We start from the raw sequence: 15,033 nt of genomic DNA, 5'->3' as shown, positions 1-15,033 counted from the left end.
GCTTAACAAATATAATGTTTGAAAAAAAAAATAGTGAAAGGTATGTTACTGGTGAAAGCTGAACTAATTGCTTTAACCAACTTAATTAAGGTCTACCAGTTTGGTTTCAGCCCCACAACCCGACAGTCCAGCTAATCCATTATCGAAACCAGCTTGGACCAGCAGTAACTAGAAACCATGGAAAATCCCTTTCAGACATGTGCTATAGTATGGATATCACAAAACATCCAGATTCTATCCAGGATAGATGCTCCAAACCTCTATAACTTTCTTCCTTCTGTTGAACATAAGAAGATCTTTTGAAGAATGCTGGCAAACAAACAGTTGACAATTGGCAGCCATTGACTTTCATATAAAAAAATACTATGAAAATCAATGATGGTTATCCACATACTTATATATATATATATATTATTACTTGAAGCTAGATCGCTTCCACTATGGTTATGTCATGCAATTTTATTTTTGAACCATTGTTACATTTCATTGCTTTATTTGTCCCACTTTCCCTGATGTTTGCTGAACCCACCCTATATAAAATGAGGTTATTATAGAGAATGCATTTAGCTCCCTTTAAAATCTGTGTGTAAACGGCCTGTCCGGTTTGTACCAATGGGAGGTCATGAAGATGAAGCTCGGCTGAGATGTGTTGACTCAACAGGCAGATGTGCGCCCGTGGTGCTGAAGGAACAGCTCAGTGAGCCCCGTCGCAATGAAACTGTCCGGCGCTTCCTCATCACCATCACTCCTCAAAGTTTGCTGCTCGTTTCATTCGCTCTGACCATGAAGAGACAAAACATCAGGACCCTCGTGTTAATCATCTGCACTTTCACTTATCTGCTCGTCGGGGCGGCTGTTTTTGACGCTTTAGAGTCCAAGATGGAGATCACCCAAAAGAAAGTCCTGGACGATCGGAAGCGAGAGCTGATGGACAAGTATAACTTGAGCAGGCTGCATTTCGACGAGCTGGAGCGGGTCGTGCTGCAGCTGAAGCCGCACAAGGCTGGAGTCCAGTGGAGGTTCTCTGGCTCCTTTTACTTCGCCATCACGGTCATCACCACTATAGGTATGTCAGACTTCCAGATCTCGCGTCCGTCAACTTGTTTTCTTCATCAAACTTTTTTTTTAATTGCTGTGGTTTTGTTCAAGTTCGTCATACGAGACTGTGCGCATATGATCATGATAAATCATAAATTAGTTCTTGGTCGCCCACTAATCTGCGTATTTGCGTCAGTTTGATTAGTAAAGTACGAGGATTTTAGACAATAAAATACTCTTGTTACGCTGAATTAATCCAAATGAATTTATTTTCTAATGATTAATAGCTTTGTAAATCATTTTGGGAGTGTTTAAATAATAGAAACCCCAGTTTAAAATGGTAGCTGTGTTTGGAACATGCTAACTGATTTCTTCTAGCTAGTCTAAGATGGTTATTAGATGGGCTAAATCGTCTGTTAGTTGTTCTAAATTGGTCATTAGCAGATCTAGGGTGGCATGTGGTCCAGTCCAGACATAGGCTGATCTAAAATGATCAATAGTTGGTTATTAGATGTTTGAAGCTGGTGGATAGTTGTGGACCAGCAGCAGATCATCTACAGTCTCCTCATACTATATCTTAAGGGGGCCGCAGTGATTGTTAGGGGTCTGGTCAAACAAACGAACATCTTAAAGACCAGCCACAACACGTCCTCTTACCATGTTCCAAAAACACTGCGACCAGCTCAAACTGGATTGTCCAGCAGGGACACAGATAGCTTATGCATCACTCTCAGAAAAACCTTTTCAAAAGGCACACCTTAAGAGTCCATATTGGTACAATAAAGGTACATATTAGTTCCTGAAAGGTCGAAAAGTGTACCTTTTGAAAAGGAACCAACCCAGCGAGAGTGTGTGTACTTAAACTTACACAACCTTCAGAAAAAGTCCGACTTCCTAGAGATGTTGAGTCATCTGTGGGCTTTGGTTTTTAGCTTGGCAGTGTACTCTGTGTGTGACACCGGACAGCTCTTGAAGAATCAGACACTTAGCTGACAGAGCAGGGTTGGACAAGGTCTTTTAATTCATCCAAAGACCAACAGACCATGTTCAGTGACCAGCCTTCATCTGTCCGTGTCTCTCTGTCTCATTGTCTCTCGGCAATAGGAAATACGGAGTGGACATGACATGTCGAGCAGTGACAGCAATGTCCTGCAGTGTGACCTGCTGTGCTTAATCTAAAATGACATCAAACATTTATTTATTGTTCTTGTGTAATATTATAGTTGCTTATTTATCGTTTCATATAATTTGAGCGAAAGATTTTGTTCATTTGATGGTATATGTGTGTGTGTGGAACAAATACATGGAACAAAAGTTGAAAATTAATTATAAATAAACAAAAAAACAAACAGGGACCAGTTAGAGCACCAACAATACTTTCCCTCATGCATTTATAATACATCTGTGTATTATATATAACACATACATCATTTTTACTCCTTACTCTTTAAATAATAATAATAGTGCTTGTGACTGATTGTTTTGAATGTGTGCTAAAAGAGTGCACTTTGTGACAATGTCAAAAAAATAATATACATTAAATACACTTTAAATCATTAGGTTTAATAAGGTTTGTAAAGAAGTACATTTATTTTAATGCACTGACAAACACGCTAAAGTACTTGGTTACAGTTTCAACTGTGTTAAAACTGCAACTTTAACCGTGCACTTAAAGTTGCACTTAAGTATTATGTAGGTGGGTCAAAAACACTCTTACTTTAAGTTCAACTACTTGCATTTAAAATAAATTTAAACCATAATAAAGTTTTATTAAATTGCAATTAACATACAGTTATTTTCCCCGAAAACATTACGTTTGCATGTTAAGTCTGTTCCATACAATATAAAGACTAAATTATAGACTAAACTCGGCTCATTATGTAATGGACTGTAAATCATATTAAAATCTCAACCGCATTTTCGGATTCACAAAAACTCAACTTAATTAATTTTTCCATTGTCATGTGTGCTGCGTTTCCTCTTATCAGACACATCCATGGTCAGGTCTGTTTCATGTGTCTGCTATAGATCAGGTTACTGTGTACACTTGCCGTGAGTAATCTAATCATCAGTTAGGCAGCCAGCCTGCCAGCACCTTATTGTCAATGCAGGACACTCTGTAAACAAGGAACTGTTTACTATCTGCGGTCTGTGGTATCGGCTTAGTTCACTCAGCTAACCTGATCCATTAGTCTAGTGGAAGTCCGTGCTGTAATTATCAGCCCGCAGTTCTGTATAACCAAGCAGGACCGTAACAAGCATAGATATTGAGGTAGATGTGTACGCCCGAATATCTAGATGAGGGGTCAATCAATACTGTCACAGAAATCTTCCTTCCTTACATCCTTACAGTCAAGTTTAGTTTGGTGACCAGATCAGCTGATTTAAAGATGGGAAGATTTTATAGCAAGTGACTCACCCACAGATAAAACTATAGCTAAAAAAGATAAATTAAAACTTATTAAAACTAATATTTTGAATATTAAAGCTGCGGTAGGGAACTTTTGACGCTCTAGCGGTTAATAATCAGAACTGCTTGCGTCTTGTGGAAGAACATCGTAGCCGGATCTACTTCTCTCTGTTTATGTCTATGAAGAATCACAAAGGTACTGGGTTACTCCGCTGGGGTACCCCCGAAGCAATCTAAAATAGTCCGAATATAAACACTTATTATAGGTGCACAATAGTGATTCAGGACAAGCTAAAAACACGGTTTGGAAAATGGATTCATGGTGTACTCGCTTATTATATACATTTTTCTACATTTTGAACACAGACAAAGTTACGGACCGCAGCTCTGATTGGTTGTTTCTTAACGGGAGCGATGTATTTCTGCAAATGGCAATAGGACACTGGGAGGAGGAGCTTGATTTTTTTTCACAGATTATCCGTCTCATATTCTACTGTCAGGACATAATGACAGGTTTAACAAATATGTAAAAAATATATATTTACAAAAGTTCCCTACTGCAGCTTTAGGGGGGGGGGGGTCTTCAGCGCTCTTCAGTTAATCACTCTTAGATATTGACTCATTTCCCACATTTAGGAACTAACTTAAAATAGTAGAAATGGAGAGAGATTTTTATTAGTAGTATTAGTATTATTGACACTGAACTTCCCGGGTAAGGTCAGCTAATTAATTAGTCATCCAACATCCAACATCCGATTAATTAATGAGTGAGGTGTACTATTAGCCTGTGTGTAACATAATGCAACCCAAGGTAATTAAAAAACATGTCTGTGCCAACATTTCTTCAAAATGATATTCAGTTGCTTCTTGCAGGTTTCTTGTCACTTTCACAGCTGATGTGCCCAGTGAGTGAATGTCTTGTGTAAAAGGAATACAAGTCGTTGACAAATTGACAATTTGATGAAAGAAAATCTAAAATTGTTCAGCATGGATTTTGGGGGGATTTTAAATCCAAAAACGCTAGAAAAACGTTGTGAACGTTGATGTGAAAGATGTGGGATGAGTAGGTTTCCAGGGTCCGGCGACAGTGCAGCAGGACATGAGCACCTCTTCTGTCCTCCTCTGCAGGGAAGGAGTGTTTTGAATGGAAAGAATGTGAACTGAAAAAACAAACAGCCTCCTGGCCAGCAGAGCAGCAGGTCATACATCAGTCGGAATCTGTGGCTTTTTGCACTTTATACATTTCAGACGACTTTTCACATAGAGAATCTGTTGATCAGCTTGACAGCTTTAGTGACTCAGCCAGTGTTTCAAAAGGACAATCTAGGGACTATCAGTGCCTTATATTTGCAGCATTTGAATGTATTACTTTATTTATTTAATATGCCACTTTACCAAAAGTCAACCAGCCAGCTGGACAGACCTTTTTATGACACCGGTGGTGCTAAGACACTTATAGAGAGATTACAGCATGCAATGCACCACATATCCTGCCCTAAAACGAACAGAAAAATCATCATTTCCTTATATTACATACAGGGTCCAGTGTATCTACATGGCAAGATATAAAATTTTACAACTAATTTAGTTTTACCCACACTTAAATCCATCGATATTTCATCCAAAATCATTTACATGATGCCGTTGTCCCACAGATGTTCCCACTGAGCTCACAGAATGCTACATTTTTAAACAGTGATTGGGTTAATGCATGCATAAATGAATGCACAAATGAAGATCGGTTGAAAGGTTGATGAAATCTTATCTACTCCACAAACCGGCTGGATATCTGAGAAACAGATGTTTAAGCAAATGGCCTTGGGATGTTGTTAGCCTGACTTTGTGCAGTGCAATTATGCTTACTATATGTGGATACATGTTCATCCAGTGTGACACATGGCCAGTTGCCCAGTAGTGACAGCATCACTGGTGCTTTGCATGGACAGTCACCATCAGTCATCATAAAAGACCCGTTTCTGCATACAAACAAAGCTCTGTTATTATATTACCCCATAACCATACGCAGTTATATTACACTCTGTAAAGCTGCTGTATTGGATTAAGTGCAATATTAATAAACCTGACTTGACTTGATGCTTTCTCTCTCTCTCTCAAAAAAAAGGTACAAATAGGTATTATTAAGATACTAATATGTAATATTTGGATAATAAAATGTCCCTTTTAAAGGCTACTGCCCCAGTGCCAGGTTTTGTACAATATAATATGCATTGTATTATATCATATATTTATGTCAACATGTTATAGTCAGAATAAAATAAAGCATGCACTGTAAAAAAAAATAATAATATATATATATATATATATATATATATATATATATATATATATATATATATATATATATATATATATATATATATATATATATGTGTGTATATGTGTGTATATATATATATATGTGTGTATATATATATATATATATATATATATATATATATATGTATATATATTGGAGTATGTTTTACAATAAAATACCTTTTTAGTTTTAGTATATCTTCTTCAAAATTTTAAGTTTAATTCAGCGTGTTACCTGCCATTTATTTGTAATTGTTTGTGGAATTTATTAGCAATTTCTGAGTGAAAATCTATACTGTACTTTTATTTTTTTCTTCTTCAGAGTAAGATATTTGGAAAAGGGCATGCATTGGACAATTTGGAAAATGCATTGGACAGTTTGCTGCTTTAGTAGATTAAAAAAAAAAAAAAAAACAGTGATAAGCATATCATTAGCTATAAATGCTTTTATTGACAAAAAGCATATATGAGACCATGGACCTGTGGTTTTAACCTGTTAACTGTCACCCCGTCCCGTATACGGGACGACTACGTTGACTATACTATATTACAATCAAATCTAATCTTGACAAACTATATATCGTTGGAAAGGTCTAAGACTCCCAAATATATATTTTACCAATATTTTTTGTTAAAAATTATGTAGGAACAGTAATAGATTAATTTATGACAAGAGTGCACCCTCAGGAATCTACATTACAAAAGGAGTTTTGACCTTTGTTTAAAAAAAAGATTTCCTCGCTGCCTTTTTCTCTATGACATTTTAGAAATCATCAGAAGTTATATATCACTTGAAAACATAAAATCTCAAAATTCTTCCTTCAAAACCCATTTTAAAATCAGACATTGCATTACCATGTAAATGGTACATCAAAATCAAAATGTTTTATGTCATGAATTATAAAAATGTAGGTTTGTATCATGCACATTCAAGTCTATCTTCAAAAACGTCAGTGACAGTTAACAGGTGTGTCAATTTTCGAAACTGAGATTTATACATCATCTGAAAGCTGAATAAATAAGCTTTCCATTGATGAATGGTTTATTAGGACAATATATGGACAATATCGGCAGAGATACAATTATTTGACAATCTGGAATCTGAGGGTGATTTTTTTTTTTTTTTTAATGCTGAGAAAATCTCCTTTGAAATTGTCCTAATGAATTCTTTGCAATGTATATTACTAATAAAATATTAGTAATATTAGTTTTATGTATTTACAGTAGAAAACTTTTCTAAATATCTTCATGGAAAATGATCCTAATGATTTTTGGCATAAAAGAAAAATCTATCATTTTTACCCAAACAATGTTTTTTTGGCTATTGCTAAAAATATACCCCAGCGACTTAAGACAGGTTTTGTGGTCCAGGGTCACATGTCATGAGTCAGTATCTACAGTGTTGACCCTTGTTCTTCATAACCTCTGCAGTTTCCTCTGGCATGCTGGATATTAGCTTCTGGGCCAAATCCTGACTGATGGTGATCCATTCTTGACTTATTAGTTCTCAGAGCTGATCGCAATGTGTGGCCTTCTGCTTGTCCACTTGCCTTTTGAGGACTGACCACAGGTTTTCTGTATGACTGAGATTCGGGGAGTTGCCTGGCCACGGGCAAAATCCAAAATTTCAATGTAATGACCTTTGAGCCATTCTTTATCACTCTGTGACATGGTGCTTCATCATGCTGGAAAATGCACAGATCATCACCAAATTGCTCATGTATTGTTGGAAGAAGTCGCTCTTGCAGGATGTTTTGATACCATTCTTTTTAATCTTTATTCTTTATAATAACATAACAATAACAATAATCTGTGAATGAGCACAACAACAGCTTAAACTGCAAACTGAACCTGAACTTTCTATTAATCAAAGAAATTCATCAAATCATCACAAAAAAAAAAAAAAGATGAGATGAGTATGTAAGGATAATTTCTGAAGGATCATGTGACACTGAAGACTGGAGTAATGATGCTGAATATTCAGTTTTAACATAACAGGAATAAATTTACATTACAAAATATACTAAAATATAAAACAGTCATATTTAAATGTATTAATTATATAAAATAAATGCTGCATTGGTGAGTATAAGAGCCCTGTGTTTATGCAAATGTGTTTAACAATAATACAAATTGTACAAAATTGAAAATGTAGTACGACTATATCAAAGAATCTGACGTTTATCATCAAGTAACTAAATGCTGTCTTGCGTAAAAGAGAAAACCAAATAGCATTATATAATCACATGACTCTGCAACACTGGTTCGCCATCTCGATTTTCAGCAAGATGTGAATGATTAAAAGTGACAGTAGCGGGACATCTGACCAGATTCTGTCATGCCCCAAAACACTGATATAATTACATATAGCCTACTAAACATAACAGCTCAGCACGTGTACACACACACAAATATAACAATGATTATATACATAAATACACAAGTGGGATTTTTTATTTCTTCATATATCCTGAAACATCTGTGGAGGGTCCTTTAAAGCTGTTTTATATGTGCCATAGGATAATTTGATTATTAATAATTTCATTAATCCTCGATGTGGGACTGGTGAGCTGACAGTGATGTAATTCTAATAAAGGTGGATGCATCCCAGATAATCCTTTGATCTGCCTTTAACAAACACATGCACACACTTAGGTACATATATATTACATTTTGTCCCTTATATTTATTATTATCAGCTATTATGTTTGTCCCTTAATATGGGTTATATTGTAATTTAACCAGTGGCAAACATCTTTAATTCTCAATATTGCACCATCCATTCCTCTCACACCTTTTCTAAGTATTTAATCCCCAAACCCTTTATAATATGTGTTCAACTACTGAATGGATTTGCAGTGACTGCAGCACATTTGATGATAATGATTCAGAAAAAAAAGGGTTATTTTAGGAGATGTAAGCTGAATGGATGGAGAGAAGCAGAGACATGAGAATGAACTCTAAACAGCAGCCTGTACGTACAGATGGCTCGACTGAGCCGCTCTCAAAGAAATAATTCATGCTGCTTCTATAATAAGAGCAACTGGACTCCATCAAAGTGCAATGCAAATACAATTACAGAAGATCAAGCAAGATGAATCTCAATAAAAAAAAAAAAAAACTGAACAGATGCAGGGATAGTAGGGATATTGTACTAACAGTCACCTTTCATCGCAAATGGGAATATTTTAGCAAACAAGATTGAGAATTTGTAACACTGGAATCCTGTGGAGCAGATCTTCATCATTTATATATATATAGTCTTTTAAAATTAGCAGCATGAGCTGGTGTTTGTCATTTTTGTATTATAATTTCTCATTTCAATTCTGCAAAAACTAAATGGTCTGGCTCTAGATTTTGTGAAATTATGCTACAAAAGACACCTGCACGAAACAAAACTGACACAGATGGAATGAAAATGTAAATCCACTCTCTGACAGCAGGTGGTGCTTACGGAACAGCAGTGATATAGCATTTCCTTGGTTACCGCTGTAAACTAAGCAGCTGTGCTTGATTGACCTTGATTGATATAATTTTAAAAAATATTTTTCTTCCTATATTTTGCACAACAATGAGCTTGCTTCGCCTGTACAGTTTTTTCTCCTTTTTGTGTCGGCCTTCATCCTCTCTTTTGATGTCCTTTGTACCGTAATATTGCATAATTTATGAGATTGATTATTGACAACCCTAAAAATAATGAATTACGTCCATTATATTTTCTAGGATATGGTCATGCGGCCCCCAGCACGGATGGTGGGAAGGTGTTCTGCATGTTCTACGCCCTCCTGGGGATCCCCCTCACCCTGGTGATGTTCCAGAGTCTGGGTGAACGCATCAACACCTTCGTCAAGTACCTCTTGCACCGTCTCAAAAAGTGTCTTGGCCTTCGGAACACAGAGGTCTCGATGGCCAACATGGTGTGCATTGGCTTGATTTCCTGCATGAGCACCTTGTGTGTAGGAGCAGCGGCTTTCTCCCGCTATGAGGACTGGAGCTTCTTCCATGCATATTATTACTGCTTCATAACCCTCACCACCATTGGTTTTGGGGACTATGTAGCCCTGCAGAAAGATAATGCGTTACAAACCAACCCCCAATACGTCGCGTTTAGCTTCATGTATATCCTCACGGGACTCACGGTCATCGGCGCCTTCCTGAACCTGGTGGTTCTGCGTTTCATGACCATGAATGCTGAGGATGAACGGCGCGATGCCGAACAGCGTACGCTGCTGTCCCGAAACAGGCAGACCGGCGGCACTGGAACCAACCATTGCATGTCCGACCCGCCGTCTTCATCCACTGCGGGCCACGGAGGAGGGTCCGGGAAAGGGTTGTGTAATGTCTACGCCGAAGTGCTGCATTTCCAGTCTATGTGCTCTTGTCTCTGGTACAAAAGCCAGGAGAAGATGCGCTACTCAATTCCCATGATTATCTCTCACGATCTGTCCACTTCAGACACCTACATGGAGCACAGCGAGACCTCCGATGCCCTCCACTCCAACGGCTGCGTGTGCAGTGCCTTGCAGGAGCACTTGGCCACCAGTTCAGTGTACACGGGCCTCCTCTGCCCAGCACATTACCAAAGACTCTCCAAACGCCGCAGCTCCATCTAGAGGGCCGGAGGATGTATTGCATGTGAATCTCTTTCGCCTTACAAAACCAACCACTGTTATACTTGGGGTTGAAAAAAAAACGCTGCTTCTAAGCTGCTCGGATCCTCTGTCAGTCAAATATATATATGTAATGTAGCGATAGATGGGGGACAGGTGCTGCTTGAGGACCGGGGACGTAGCAGCGTGCAATAAAAACAGGGTAACGGCCTGTATCATTTGAGGTACACTTTCAGGATTTTGAGAAAAGACAAAACACAAACTGCTTGCTCTTCACTGAGCTCAAGGGTAAATGCAGGTCCTTCAAAACCAACAAGTCCCAAAGTGTCAGGCTCTTCTGGTTTTGAGCTGAATAGATCGTTTTTGTGATGCAACTGTTTCTACAGTGAATACTTTATTATCTTTGCAGGATTTAGGAAGTAATAGTAATTAGTAAAGTAAATAGTAAACTATTATTTTATATGAGATCTTTGCTAATGATTAGTATAAACCTTGGTCAGGGAGTGCCATATTGAATTTCTGATAGGAGCCGAGTGCTGCAGTGATGTTGTATTTTTGTAGGCCAACCCGAAGCTTAGCTCGTTCCCTCAAAGTTTTGTTCATCATAATAATCTTCGTAAATTAAAACAACTTTTATGAATTTTGAAGCATAAATTCCATCGCCAGAACTTAAAAGCTAAACATAGGCTATAAATACTGAACTAAATACTCATAAAGGGGTCATATGATGCAAGTTTTTGGAGTGTAACAAGCTGTTCATGCATAGATGAGATCCCTAAAGTTGCAAAGACTAAAGTCTCAAACCAAAAGAGATATTCTTTATAAAAGTTAAGACTCTTCCACGCCCCCCTAAAACACCTCGTTTTAAACACGCCCCCACATGTCTACATCATTGTGTGGGAAGAAATGCATAACGCTGCCCAAATGTTCACGCAAAGAAAGAAGCGTAACTTTGAGTCTCACTGTAATATTGTTGCTGCTGCCGTCACATCGTGGAGACGCTGTTTTTCGATGTGGTCACAACACTAGAAATTAGTGGTTAAAGGGGGGTGAAATGCTATTTCATGCATACTGAGTTTTTTACACTGTTAAAGAGTTGGATTCCCATGCTAAACATGGACAAAGTTTCAAAAATTAATTTGTACGTTTGAAAGAGTATTTTTGTTCCGAAAATACTCCTTCCGGTTTGTCACAAGTTTCAGAAAGTTTTTTTCGAGTATGGCTCTGTGTGACGTTAGATGGAGCGGAATTTCCTTATATGGGTCCTAAGGCACTTCTGCCGGAAGAGCGCGCGCTCCCGTATAGCAGAGCACTGAGAGGCTGAGCACAGACATTTCACTGATCAGAGCGAGAGCATCGCGAAAAGTCACAAAAGAAGTGTGTTTTTGGTTGCCAGGGCAAGACAACCCTGCACAGATTACCAAAAAAAAAAAAAAAAACAGCATTAGGGGACCAGTGGATGGAGTTTATTTTTACAGAGCATCAACAGAGTTGTGCAAGTGTTTTTGTTTGTTCCCTGCATTTCGAAGTTGCTTGTTTTACAAACAAGGCCCAGTTTGATGCCGGGTTTGCACATTGTTTATTTCTTAAGGATAATGCAGTCACAACGAAAAAGGGTCACGATCATGTGTTGGAACCGCAGGCGGTGAGTAAAACTGCTTCAAATATCTCTGTGTTGTTAACTTAGCTATCAGCGCGTAAGCACATCAAGTAAACAACATGCGATGTTGTCATCAAACTGCACTTTCCACATGTACAGCTTTAAAAAAAAAAAAAAAAAGACGACATAAAGTGGAACTTAGTCATTTTCCAAAACCACTAAGCAAATATATACAGTTTTAGTACATACCACATAGAGACGTCATTTGCTGATGCTGCTCTTGTTAAATTTCAGCCTCTGGATCTGTGTCACAGCTTCCAAACGCTCTCAACGCAAAAGTCTACTGGCGCTCGTGATTCTTTAGCTCCGCCCACACGCCACGCCTCCAGCCTGTCGTGTTTTTCCGGGAAAAATCGGTACAGACTATCTTTCTCTTATGAATATAATAAAACTAAAGACTTTTTGGAGTTATGAAGGGTGCAGTACTACTCTATAGGTACTCAAGATTAACAGGATATTGAGTGAAAACGAGCATTTCACCCCCCCTTTAAGTTGAATTTACAACACTGTTCTAGAACAGTTCAACCCAAATATACTGATATGTGCAGTGCATTTTAATGAAGGCCTGTATGCTGATCCTGGTTCTGCACAAAAGCCGTTTCTATAAAGAGGTGCAATTCCAACTTTGCAAGGACAGTCTGGCGCTTCTGAATTATAGTCTGTAAGTACGTTTTCATATTTAAAGGATTTGCCACTGATGATTCAAACAAGAGTTTTGATCAGTACAGAGTAGTGCTTGTTGTTTGTCGTTTCTCCAATTATAAAATGCCGGTTTTATGTTTACGTGGCGCAATATGCAACGCAAGGCATAAAAATACAGTATAAGTAATTATAATCAGTAATTATGTCCCCACTGGAAGCAACCAATGCTTCGTTTGTAATGGGTTTTGTTGGTGCTGTCTCGTCGCGCCGGGACACATGGCATCACAGTATGTTAAGGGGCATAACATTTCTGTCACACGCTTGAGGCACTCAGCCAATCATGGATGCTGGATAGCTGGCCAATGGATAGCACTGAATAGTTAGCCAATCAGAGCACACATCGCTTCTCAGAAAGGCGAGGCATAGAGGAGAAACAATAATGTTTTTTGAACCTTTAACAACATAAACATTGCATTACACCAAATTTACAAAGTTATGTCATTTTTAGCGACGTGATATGGCCTCTTTGAAAGCTTGAATCAAAATAGTTTAGAAGAGTGCAATTATAAACACAACAAAGCTGTGAAACGTGTCTAATAAGTAACTTCTGCAATGCCATTTAGTCACTTGTTACTACAGATGTAGTTTATGTCATAGTCTAAAATGTGAAAACATCTTGAGCTTGTGTAAACCACGCACCTTATTTCAGACATTTAATCAAAAAACCCGTTCATAAAACATTTTGTCTTCAGAACCATGGAACCGTTTGCAGGTTTAAGACTACGATGTATGTCATCTCTGCAGCACTCAGTGAAAACAAGGCTTTGAGGGATAGAAGTGCATTCAAAGGATTGCATCGCTGTTGAACAACATGCCGATTGGAAAAAATTTGAGGAGCTTTATAAATTTGCAAAGACTGCAAGTATATTCCTTATAGCCTTTTTTTTTTTTTTATCCATGTAAAATTAAATATGGGATCTAACCTGACTAAGAGCTATATGATTTTGTTTTGTTCCACACTCAAACTCACATTCACAATGAGTTGTATTGTTCATTTATCTTTTCTGTTTTATATCCACTATTATTTTAACCCGTCACTATGTTTGTCTGAATAATTATTTGTTTGCATTATTGTAGCTATTGTATCATCTATGTTTTAAAATAATATTGGATTATATAATTGAATAGGATTATATTGTATTTGAAGTTGCACTTTAGATGAAAATTATAAGCATTAGCGCTGTAGCCAAGAGTGCACAGATGATCTTTTAAGTTCGATGTGAAATCTGAGTGGACCCGATATACTTTCTTCTGCTCTTATAGTGCACAAATCATCACGTTATTCCAAACGGATGAAAATGTTTGTTTTTGCAATCTTTTATTTACAATTTAGAAAATAATTTTAATCAAGCCAAGCCAATTTTTTTTTAATAAAACCACCAACAAACATTGTTTTAGGCCAATTTTCTCGGTAATGTCTTTATAAAAGCTTTCAAATGAGGCAATAGGATGCTGATTAATAAAGTTTACAGCAATAATAGCAAGTAAGAATATGAAATACTTAATATAACATCACAAATTTTTAGAAACTGGATATTTAATTTGATTTAACTATACTTAAGGTGAAAACAGCAGTGGCTTGTTCTGTTCTAACATTGTATGCATTTGCAATTTTAGAGCAATTAATCAAAAAGACACTGCTTTTCCTTTAATGACCTTAAACTGTCATCAGAATCTGTTTTCTAATCCAAACTCAAGATTTGGAAATCCAAAGTGGAATCATTTTACATATAGATCACGAGGGCCTGTCATTTCTTAGAAATGTCAAATACTTGTTGTTGCTACTTTTAGCACATAGGAAATATAATCTAAGCAATACGTCAATATGTTACTGTATTAACATCCTAGTTTCACATAGTTGCGTACATATCTACAATATCAATAACCCGTCATTTGGTGCTTGTCATGTCACGTTTATGAAAACAAGTTTGATATTGTTTGCTGGGTGCCTTAGATTGCTACTAATGTTTGTTCCAAAATTGCACATTGCATGTTAGAGTGTAATACCTCCCCAAAACATGTCTGCGTTGATCCTGTTTGTTCTTTAACTGACTGTAAATCAAAGAGCATCCCTGCTAATGTTACTCTACCTCAGAAGGTTGAGTCACTGTGGGTTTTTCCCATCTCCTTCATCTCCCTTCTCCTGCAAAAAAATGACTGCCCCTTCTCAGCAAAGATGTCAGTTCGGATCATCTTCATCCATGCCTCTCTTTCTATTTGGGAATGAAGCTGCATAATATATCCACCTAAGGGCAAAGAAACTATTTGACAAGTGGTTGGGTGGAGGACACACATTA

General features: G+C 37.4%; 1 protein-coding gene across 1 annotated transcript; it reads left to right on the top strand.

The window, feature by feature from the left end:
• Positions 1–692: 692 nt before the first annotated feature.
• LOC127938422 (potassium channel subfamily K member 3-like) lies at positions 693–14,101 on the top strand. Its single transcript, XM_052535018.1, has 2 exons — positions 693–1,066; positions 9,488–14,101. The coding sequence occupies exons 1-2, from the start codon at positions 784–786 to the stop codon at positions 10,375–10,377; spliced, it is 1,173 nt and encodes a 390-aa protein (XP_052390978.1). The 5' UTR covers positions 693–783; the 3' UTR covers positions 10,378–14,101.
• The last annotated feature ends 932 nt before the right edge of the window (positions 14,102–15,033 follow it).

This window comes from Carassius gibelio, chromosome A20 (genome assembly GCF_023724105.1).
Source record: "Carassius gibelio isolate Cgi1373 ecotype wild population from Czech Republic chromosome A20, carGib1.2-hapl.c, whole genome shotgun sequence".
In the NCBI taxonomy this organism is placed as follows: domain Eukaryota; kingdom Metazoa; phylum Chordata; class Actinopteri; order Cypriniformes; family Cyprinidae; genus Carassius; species Carassius gibelio.
This window is presented reverse-complemented; position numbering and strand designations above follow the sequence as displayed.